This window comes from Bombina bombina, chromosome 3, assembly GCF_027579735.1.
Source record: "Bombina bombina isolate aBomBom1 chromosome 3, aBomBom1.pri, whole genome shotgun sequence".
Classification (NCBI taxonomy): Eukaryota; Metazoa; Chordata; class Amphibia; order Anura; family Bombinatoridae; genus Bombina; species Bombina bombina.
In genome coordinates, this window is record NC_069501.1 from 494,513,195 (window position 1) to 494,524,817 (window position 11,623).

The 11,623-nt window shown below is 41.2% G+C and overlaps 1 protein-coding gene across 1 annotated transcript in view; it reads left to right on the plus strand.

Moving 5' to 3' along the window:
- NUDT3 (nudix hydrolase 3) overlaps nt 1-10,990 on the plus strand; it is a 15,257-nt gene extending 4,267 nt beyond the window's left edge. The window contains exons 2-5 of the mRNA XM_053706849.1: nt 2,246-2,356; nt 9,761-9,805; nt 10,057-10,141; nt 10,288-10,990. Of these exons, the coding sequence (XP_053562824.1) occupies nt 2,246-2,356; nt 9,761-9,805; nt 10,057-10,141; nt 10,288-10,448 (402 nt within the window). The 3' untranslated portion in view covers nt 10,449-10,990. The remainder of the gene's footprint in view (nt 1-2,245; nt 2,357-9,760; nt 9,806-10,056; nt 10,142-10,287) is intronic.
- Nucleotides 10,991-11,623: the final 633 nt, after the last annotated feature.

An 11,623-nucleotide genomic window follows, 5' to 3' on the forward strand; every position in this document is an offset into this window, starting at 1 on the left:
TGCAGCACGGTCTATGAGGAAGGCGCAAGATGAAATGCGTAAGACCGATGCTGCATTGTCCTCATGATCCTGTAATGGATTTTTATATTTTGTAATAAAGTTTCTATTAATTTTTCATCCACTGCCTCGCTATTGTACTGTTTCTTATGAACTTATTGCAATAACATAAATTAGTAAAGAGCTTATAAAGCAAGGCAGTGGTTAAATTATAAACACATTACTTATCTTCAAGTTTTGAATAAGTCAACATACAAAGGTGCACAGACAGAGGAGTGCAGTTACAGTCAATATATTCATTCAGTGGGACACATGCAGTAGATTTCAAACTCTCAAGATGTTGCTAAAAACTCTCCTGCCCCCTCTCAGCAATGCTAATGATTAAACTACAGTTTAGCAGTTATGTCAGTCATATAATTTAATGTAGCAAACATTTAGCAAAAAGTGTTCACATAAAAATGTAACATTCTCACAATAGTGTGGTTGCCCTATCTCATTTGGAATGTGGCATTCCACTCTTTCTAGATAACAACACTGCTTGAGAGCAGAGTAAAATACCAATTTAACATTTCTTAAAGACATTTCTCTTAAAGGCATATGCGTTTTTATGTGAATATATATATATATATATATATATATATATATATATACACACATATACATACGCACACACACAAACAGTGTATAATTTTTTACATACAGGGCTCAAAATTCCCACTAGCCATTGCCGAGTGGAAATTTAATGGTGGCGAGTGAAAGTTAATGACTGACTGTTGAGTCTGAAGTCTGGTGGCATGTTGTAAGTAGCAAAGTGTATGTGCAGAATGTACATTCCTATTGCAGCACTGACAAACACACATTTTGTGCTATGTGCTAAAACTATTATCCATGAAAGTGCAAGGATATGTTATTCCTCTAGGGCTGTAGATACCCCATTAGTGCTTAGACTGTTACTTCTGAGAGGGTAAACTGTGGAGAGAGAGAGATTGCAGAGGAAATGTGAAAGTGGAGAAGGTAGAGTTAAGAGAGAATGGAGAAAGAAAGAGTTAAGAGATATAATAGAGTGGAAATAAAGAGAAGATATGACTGAAGGGAGAGGGTAAAAAGAGAGATTAGAGGAGAGAGTCGAGATAGATAGTTAAGAGTTAGAAGGGAGAGATGATAATTATTAAAACTAAATCTCCAGGTCTGCTATGACCTTCCATGACAGAACTCTCTGCATTCTCTCAGTTCATCAACTTCCTTTTTCTATCCAGCTGTTGTCTTCCCTAGAAACTTTAGTTGATGTTTCTAACTGCTGTGCACTTATTTTTCTTAAATGTATTACGTTATATAGCATTATTTAATTTGTTATGGTATAAAATAAAAGCAGTATTACAAAATGTTTCACATTGGCTAAACATATACAAAGAGGGGGTGAAGTAGTGAGTGTGGTGTCTGATTAGAAGTGGCGAGTAACATTTTGTCCTGGCTAGTAGCTTGGGACTTGAAATTTTGAGCCCTGTGTGTGTGTATGTATGTATGTGTGTGTGTGTGTGTATGTATATGTATATGTATGTATATATATATATATACAGTGGGACCTCGGTTTACGAATTTAATTCGTTCTCCGGGACGTTTCTTATTGCGAAAAATTCGTAAACCGAAACACGGTTTCCCATAGGAATGCATTGAAAACCAATTAATGCGTTCCGGAGGTGAAAGAAAAAGTCAAATAAAGTCTACAAAACCTGCTGCAAAAGGCTCCAAAATTTGCTGCAAATGGCTCCAAAAGGCTCCACAACTTGCTGCAAATGGCTCCAAAGGGCTCAACAACTTGCTGCAAATGGCTCCAAAAGGCTCAACAACTTGCTGCAAATGGCTCCAAAACTTCTCCAACTGCTACCCACACTTCAGTATGCAGGGGCAAACCGGGACACTTGTTTCGTATTGCGAAAAAAATTCGTAAACCGAGGGGCAAACCGGAACATTTGTTTCGTATTGCGAAAAAAATTCTTAAACCGAGACAATTTTTTTCAAGATTTTGAATTCGTAAACCGAAATTTCGTATACCGAGTCGTTTGTAAACCGAGGTCCCACTGTATATATATATATATATATATATATATATATATATATATAGTCTAAAAAGCAAAGTTTTAATATAAACTGCTAATACATTAACCGTTTGATTCATTATTTGTGCATGGAATCCCTTACAAAGGACTACAGTTAGTGGTGATCAACCTCTCTCATTTCGTTCCTCTAGGTACTGCTGGTTAGCAGCAGCCGATATCCTGACCGCTGGATTGTGCCTGGTGGGGGTCTAGAGCCAGGGGAGGAGCCTAGTGCTGCTGCTGTCCGGGAGGTGTGTGAGGAGGTATGCCTGAATATTCCATTTATATATTCATCTAGACAAATGCCAGACCAAAGCTGAATAGGCTTGGCATCTTCAATACCTTCTGTAACTACAGTGTCTCTTTGAAATTCTATGGATTAGGATAATATGGTGCCAGTGATGTTAGAACTGATGTTTCTTTCTCCTGTTAAGTGTGATCAGTCCACGGGTCATCATTACTTCTGGGATATTACTCCTCCCCAACAGGAAGTGCAAGAGGATTCACCCAGCAGAGCTGCCATATAGCTCCTCCCCTCTACGTCACTCCCAGTCATTCTCTTGCACCCAACGACTAGATAGGATGTGTGAGAGGACTATGGTGATTATACTTAGTTTTATACCTTCAATCAAAAGTTTGTTATTTTATAATAGCACCGGAGTGTGTTATTCCTTCTCTGGTAGAATTTGAAGAAGAATCTACCTGAGTTTTTACTATGATTTTAGCCGGAGTAGTTAAGATCATATTGCTGTTTCTCGGCCATCTGAGGAGAGGTAAACTTCAGATCAGGGGACAGCGGGCAGATTAATCTGCAAAGAGGTATGTAGCAGCTTTTATTTTCTGACAATGGAATTGATGAGAAAATCCTGCCATACCGATATAATGTCATGTATGTATATTTTACACTTCAGTATTCTGGGGAATGGTACTTCACTGGAATTGCACTGTGTACATAAGACTTTAGCCTATTTTGCAGGGACTAGCAACAGGCTTTTTAATAACTCTTAATTTATGTTAAACGTTTTTTGCTGGAATGTAAAATCGTTTGCATTTTCTGAGGTACTGGGTGAATAAAATGTTTGGGCACTATTTTTCCACTTGGCAGTTGCTTGATCTAATTTCTGACAGTTTACTGATCTCTCTCACTGTTGTGTGTGAGGGGGAGGGGCCTTTTTTGGCGCTTTTGCTACGCATCAAAAAATTCAGTCAGAAGCTCATTGTATTTCCTGCATGATCCGGTTCATCTCTACAGAACTCCGGGGTCTTCAAAACTTGTTTTGAGGGAGGTAATCACTCACAGCAGAGCTGTGAGATTGTAGTTGACTGTGATAAAAAGCGTTTATTCTGTAACTTTTTTTCTGCTATCAGGGTTAGTTATCCTTTGCTAATGGGAACAAACCTTTGCTAAAATTGTGTTTTTTACAAAGATTGATGCTATAACCTTTTCAGTTTATTTGCTAGTGTGTTAAACATGTCTGATTCAGAGGAAGATATCTGTGCTATATGTGCTAATGCCAAAGTGGAGCCCAATAGAAATTTATGTACTAACTGTATTGATGCTACTTTAAATAAAAGTCAATCTGTACAAATTGAACACATTTCACCAAACAGCGAGGGGAGAGTTATGCCGACTAACTCGCCTCACGTGTCAGTACCTGCATCTCCCGCTCGGGAGGTGCGTGATATTGTGGCGCCCAGTACATCTGGGCGGCCATTACAAATAACATTACAGGATATGGCTACTGTTATGACTGAAGTTTTGGCTAAATTACCAGAACTAAGAGGCAAGCGTGATCACTCTGGGGTGAGAACAGAGTGCGCTGATAATGCTAGGGCCATGTCAGATACTGCGTCACAACTTGCAGAACATGAGGACGGAGAGCTTCTTTCTGCGGCTGACGGTTCTGATCCAAACAGATTGGATTCAGATATTTCAAATTTTAAATTTAAGCTGGAAAACCTCCGTGTATTACTAGGGGAGGTGTTAGCGGCTCTGAATGATTGTAACACAGTTGCAATACCAGAGAAAATGTGTAGGTTGGATAAATATTTTGCGGTACCATCGAGTACTGACGCTTTTCCTATACCTAAGAGACTAACTGAAATTATTACTAAGGAGTGGGATAGACCCGGTGTGCCGTTCTCAATCCCTCCGATATTTAGAAAGATGTTTCCAATAGACACCACCACACGGGACTTATGGCAAACGGTCCCTAAGGTGGAGGGAGCAGTTTCTACTTTAGCTAAGCGTACCACTATCCCGGTGGAGGATAGCTGTGCCTTTTCAGATCCAATGGATAAAAAGTTAGAGGGTTACCTTAAGAAAATGTTTATTCAACAAGGTTTTATATTGCAACCCCTTGCATGCATTGCGCCGGTCACGGCTGCGGCGGCATTCTGGTTTGAGTCTCTGGAAGAGACCATTAGTTCAGCTACTCTGGATGAGATTACGGACAAGCTTAGAGTCCTTAAGCTAGCTAATTCTTTCATTTCGGAGGCCGTAGTACATTTAACTAAACATATGGCTAAGAATTCTGGATTCGCCATTCAGGCGCGCAGAGCACTGTGGCTAAAATCCTGGTCAGCTGATGTTACTTCTAAGTCTAAATTACTTAATATACCTTTCAAAGGGCAGACCTTATTTGGGCCCGGTTTGAAAGAAATTATCGCTGACATTACAGGAGGTAAAGGCCACGCCCTGCCTCAAGACAGAGCCAAACCTAAGGCTAGACAGTCTAATTTTCGTTCCTTTCGGAATTTCAAAGCAGGAGCAGCATCAACTTCCCCTGCTCCAAAACAGGAAGGATCTGTTGCTCGCTACAGACAAGGCTGGAGACCTAACCAGTCCTGGAACAAGGGCAAGCAGGCCAGGAAACCTGCTGCTGCCCCTAAAACAGCATGAATTGAGGGCCCCCGATCCGGGATCGGATCTAGTGGGGGGCAGACTTTCTCTCTTCGCCCAGGCTTGGGCAAGAGATGTCCAGGATCCCTGGGCGCTAGAGATAATATCTCAGGGATACCTTCTGGACTTCAAATACTCTCCTCCAAGAGAGAGATTTCATCTGTCAAGGTTGTCAACAAACCAAACAAAGAAAAAGGCGTTTCTACGCTGCGTACAAGAGCTTTTGTTAATGGGAGTAATCCATCCAGTTCCACGGTCGGAACAGGGACAAGGGTTTTACTCAAATCTGTTTGTGGTTCCCAAAAAAGAGGGAACTTTCAGACCAATCCTGGATTTAAAGATCCTAAACAAATTCCTAAGAGTTCCATCGTTCAAAATGGAGACTATTCGGACAATTTTACCCATGATCCAAAAGGGTCAGTATATGACCACAGTGGATTTAAAGGATGCTTACCTTCACATACCGATTCACAAAGATCATTACCCGTATCTAAGGTTTGCCTTCCTAGACAGGCATTACCAGTTTGTAGCTCTTCCATTCGGATTGGCTACAGCTCCAAGAATCTTCACAAAGGTTCTGGGTGCTCTTCTGGCGGTACTAAGACCGCGAGGAATTTCGGTAGCTCCGTACCTAGACGACATTCTGATTCAAGCTTTCAAACTGCCAAGTCTCATACAGAGTTAGTACTGGCATTTCTAAGGTCGCATGGATGGAAGGTGAACGAAAAGAAAAGTTCTCTCTTTCCACTCACAAGAGTTCCCTTCCTGGGGACTCTTATAGATTCTGTAGAAATGAAGATTTACCTGACAGAAGACAGGTTAACAAGACTTCAAAGTGCATGCCGCGCCCTTCATTCCATTCAACACCCGTCAGTGGCTCAATGCATGGAGGTAATCGGCTTAATGGTAGCGGCAATGGACATAGTACCCTTTGCACGCCTACACCTCAGACCACTGCAATTGTGCATGCTAAGTCAGTGGAATGGGGATTACTCAGACTTGTCCCCTTCTCTGAATCTGGATCAAGAGACCAGAAATTCTCTTCTATGGTGGCTTTCTCGGCCACATCTGTCCAGAGGGATGCCATTCAGCAGGCCAGACTGGACAATTGTAACAACAGACGCCAGCCTTCTAGGTTGGGGTGCCGTCTGGAATTCTCTGAAGGCTCAGGGACAATGGAGTCAGGAGGAGAGTCTCCTACCAATAAACATTCTGGAATTGAGAGCAGTTCTCAATGCCCTCCTGGCTTGGCCCCAGTTGACAACTCGGGGGTTCATCAGGTTTCAGTCGGACAACATCACGACTGTAGCTTACATCAACCATCAGGGAGGGACAAGAAGCTCCCTAGCAATGATGGAAGTATCAAAGATAATTCGCTGGGCAGAGTCTCACTCTTGCCACTTGTCAGCAATCCACATCCCGGGAGTGGAGAACTGGGAGGCGGATTTTTTAAGTCGTCAGACTTTTCATCCGGGGGAGTGGGAACTTCATCCGGAGGTCTTTGCCCAAATACTTCGTCATTGGGGCAAACCAGAGATAGATCTCATGGCGTCTCGACAGAACGCCAAGCTTCCTCGTTACGGGTCCAGATCCAGGGATCCAGGAGCAGTCCTGATAGATGCCTTGACAGCACCTTGGACCTTCAGGATGGCTTATGTGTTTCCACCCTTCCCGATGCTTCCTCGATTGATTGCCAGAATCAAGCAGGAGAGAGCATCAGTTATTCTAATAGCACCTGCATGGCCACGCAGGACTTGGTATGCAGACCTGGTGGACATGTCATCCTGTCCACCTTGGTCTCTACCTCTGAAACAGGACCTTCTGATTCAGGGTCCTTTCAAACATCAAAATCTAACTTCTCTGAAGCTGACTGCTTGGAAATTGAACGCTTGATTTTATCAAAACGTGGTTTTTCTGAGTCAGTTATTGATACCTTAATACAGGCTAGGAAGCCTGTTACCAGAAAGATTTACCATAAGATATGGCGTAAATACCTATATTGGTGCGAATCCAAAGGTTACTCTTGGAGTAAGGTTAGGATTCCTAGGATATTGTCTTTTCTACAAGAAGGTTTAGAAAAGGGTTTATCTTCTAGTTCCTTAAAGGGACAGATCTCAGCTCTGTCCATTCTGTTGCACAAACGTCTGTCAGAAGTTCCAGACGTTCAGGCTTTTTGTCAGGCTTTGGCCAGGATTAAGCCTGTGTTTAAAACTGTTGCTCCGCCATGGAGTTTAAACCTTGTTCTTAACGTTTTACAGGGCGTTCCGTTTGAACCCCTTCATTCCATTGATATAAAGTTGTTATCTTGGAAAGTTCTATTTTTAATGGCTATTTCCTCGGCTCGAAGAGTCTCTGAGTTATCAGCCTTACATTGTGATTCTCCTTATTTGATTTTTCATTCGGATAAGGTAGTTCTGCGTACTAAACCTGGGTTCTTACCTAAGGTAGTCACTAACAGGAATATCAATCAAGAGATTGTTGTTCCTTCCTTGTGTCCAAATCCTTCTTCGAAGAAGGAACGTCTTCTGCACAATCTGGATGTAGTTCGTGCCCTAAAATTTTACTTACAGGCGACTAAAGAATTTCGACAAACGTCTTCCCTGTTTGTCGTTTACTCTGGTCAGAGGAGAGGTCAAAAGGCTTCTGCTACCTCTCTTTCTTTTTGGCTTCGTAGCATAATTCGTTTAGCTTATGAGACTGCTGGACAGCAGCCTCCTGAAAGAATTACAGCTCATTCCACTAGAGCTGTGGCTTCCACTTGGGCCTTTAAGAATGAGGCCTCTGTTGAACAGATTTGCAAGGCTGCAACTTGGTCTTCGCTTCATACTTTTTCCAAATTTTACAAATTTGACACTTTTGCTTCCTCGGAGGCTATTTTTGGGAGAAAGGTTCTTCAGGCAGTGGTTCCTTCTGTATAAAGAGCCTGCCTATCCCTCCCGTCATCCGTGTACTTTTGCTTTGGTATTGGTATCCCAGAAGTAATGATGACCCGTGGACTGATCACACTTAACAGGAGAAAACATAATTTATGCTTACCTGATAAATTCCTTTCTCCTGTAGTGTGATCAGTCCACGGCCCGCCCTGTTTTTTAAGGCAGGTAAATATTTTTTAAATTATACTCCAGTCACCACTACACCCTTTGGCTTCTCCTTTCTCGTTGGTCCTTGGTCGAATGACTGGGAGTGACGTAGAGGGGAGGAGCTATATGGCAGCTCTGCTGGGTGAATCCTCTTGCACTTCCTGTTGGGGAGGAGTAATATCCCAGAAGTAATGATGACCCGTGGACTGATCACACTACAGGAGAAAGGAATTTATCAGGTAAGCATAAATTATGTTTTTAGCAAAGGCTGCTAATTAAAGGGACTCTAAATCAAAATTAAACTTATTCAGATTGAGCATGCCATTTTAAACAACTTTCCAATTAACTTCCATTAACAAAATGTGCACAGTCTTTTTATATTTAAACTTTTTGAGTCACCAGCTCCTACTGAGCATGTGCAAGAATAAGTGTGTATGCATTTGTGAATGGCTGATGGCTGTCACATGGTACGTGTATGCATTTGTGATTGGCTGATGGCTGTCACATGGTACAGGGCGAGTGGAAAAAACATAACTTAAAATTGTCACAAAAAAAACTACTCATTTGAAGTTCAGACTAAGTGCTATTGCATTGTCTTGTTATCTTGCATTTGCTGATTATGCAAATATACTGTGTTGACTGGTCCTTTTAATTAGATGTTTTTAGAATTCTGGGAAAAAAATATGAGACAAATCCGACAATGCTCTTAGGCAAGCAGCTGATAAAGTCTTCATTGTATTTTAATACTGCTGCAGAAATATACTGTGCCTGGTCGCTTTTTTGTTTCTTCTAACTAATATTTCTATAACCAATATTGCAGTATTTTAAAGTTCAGTATTTGTGATGGTTTCAGCAGGTATAACCAGCTATTTCAAATACAAACAATTTCTCATACATTTAATACTCTGCAGTAGGTATAGCAAGTCATTTGGAACGTGTGAGGGGAATATATATTTTATTGAACGGTGTCCCTTTTAAAGGGACACTAAGCCCAGAAATTTTTCTTTTGTGATTCAAACAGATCATGCAATCTTAAACAACTTTCCAATGTACTTATATTATCTAATTTGCTTCATTCTCTTGGTATCCATTGTTGAAAAGCATATCTAGGTAGGCTTCGGAGAAGCAATGCACTACTGGGAGCTAGCTGGTGATTGGTGGCTTCACACATTTGCCTCTTCATATTGGCTCACACAATGTGTTAAGCTAGTTCCCAGTAGTGGCTTGATGCTGCTTCCACATATGATACCAAGGCAATGAAGCAAATTGTATTCTCTCTGTCTGATTCATTAAAAAAATGGGTTTAATGTCCCTTTAAGGGGAAATAAACATCTACAAATGTTAATGGAGCTATTTGTTAACCATTTAAAAACTCTCCAGCAGGTAAATATATTGAAAACACATTAAGGGGGGGGGACGGGGACATTTTACAGTGCAATGTCCCTTAAGAATATTGCTTTAAATAATATGCCTATAGGGAGATGGATTATATGAGTATAAAGGAAGGAAGTAGAGAAAATTGGATGGATGTTTTTTTTGTGGTGGGTGGGCTTTCCATGGTGGCACAGCATGGGGTTATAAATAAGTGCTATAGGTTTTGTTTTGTTTGTTTTTTACAGGCTGGGCAAATACAATGATTCTAGATCATCATATTTTACAGCTTTAACCCTTCTCTCACCCCACAGGCCGGAGTTAAAGGCACGTTGGGGCGCATGCTTGGGATCTTTGAGGTATGTAAACAATTTGTATATACAGTCAAGTGGTAAAAAAATGCTAACTTTTTACTATTGGATACCATTAAAAGCTAAGCAAGATATAAACAGGTCAGAACACGCTTGTAAGGAAAGACAATGCATATGGGGGAAAAGGGATTTTGCATGTGATTTGTGAAGTAAAAAAATGTAAACTTGTGGGGCATCATAAAATGTTGGTGGAACTTTGCCCTCTAAATGCAATTTTTTCTATTTACTGTCTCTTATAGAACTTGGATCGGAAACACAGAACTTTTGTATATGTCTTGATTGTCACTGAAGTTCTGAAGGACTGGGAGGATTCTCTCAGTATTGGTATGCTTTATTTAGGGGGCTTATAGTTTACTTCAAATTGTAATTTGAGGGAAATAGTTTGAGCACAGTTAAGAAAGTGTGTATGTGGGGGCTGAAGAGGAGAATGGCTTTACAGTGCCATGATTCCAGTTCCTTCTCCCCCATAGGACGGAAGCGGCGCTGGTTCAGCATCGAGGAAGCAGTGTGTGTGCTCCAAGGTCACAAGCCGGTACAAGCCTCCTACTTCCAGAGCCTGAGGCAGAGTTGCCAACCAAGCAATGGCGCCATCCCCCTTCCCAATCAGAGTTCGCTACCTGATGTCAGATGACCTATTACTCACATGGACTTAAATTTCAACCCTCTCCCTCCCCTTCTCCTGTCCTGAGAGAGGCAAATTCCAGCGTGCAGTGGACATGGCTTCAAGCAGAGCCATGAACCCTTTCAGTCCTCAGAAGATGTGTTGTGGAAAGAAATGGATTGTGCATGCTGTGACTAACCTTGTCTCTCGCCGGCGCCTTCTTCTGTGACATGGAATTTGTCACTTGTGTGACTGCCCCATACCCTACCTCCATTGCTGTCACTTTCCCATGTAACATAGTATTTAATAATTTTTTTTTTGTGATTTGATGTGGCTTTTTTTGAGCTGCCCTCATAACAAAGCCACACCTCTAACATGCTGTGATTCCCATTTCCCTTGCCCTAGTAGTTACCTGCTTTACTGCCTCCATTCAGGTCACTTATTAGTGACATACAAATGCTGTGACTCCCTCTTCCTTTGTCCCCGTGTCCCCTTGCAATGACAGTCATGCTATCTTCCTCATTACTCATATACATCATTTATCCTTCTTAATAAACAGGTGCTTTCATTTACCTTGTAACAAGATTTCACTTTTCCAACTATACATAATCTGATTTCCTCTCTCTCCTTGGTGACATACATGTTTTTCTTTTGTACCCATTTGTAACTTTTTTTTCCTATCATCTTCTCTCATGACATTAATGCTATATGGCTCCCCTGGCTTCAGTCTCTGTCATTTGGCTTGTGACATGGATATACCAACTGTGATGATGGTGATAATCTGGAAACACTAACCTTTTTTTAACTTTGATGGTATCATGTAATTCATCTCCTGATAGCATAACCGAGAGAACATGGAAATCCCTTTTACACTGCTACCTCTAGCTTTGCATACAGTGCAACTACAAAAGTATGCGGCAGGGTGTACTCCATACGGCATACAGAGTTTAGGTATATGTACGCAGTGGCTGACTGCAGTCACATGCAAGTTTTACAATAAACAATTGCTAAACTTGCATATAATCTTGTGAACCACTTAGACGTGGCAAATTGAACTTTTTGAGAATCAAACTAGGTGGTTTGAACTGATATGGATGCATACTTTTGTTCCAGAATTGAGTAAATATCTGTGATTAGTGAAAGGAATGGAGATTGTGTTTATTAAGGGGATTTTTTTAGAACATGGCTCAGACTTTATTCTAACA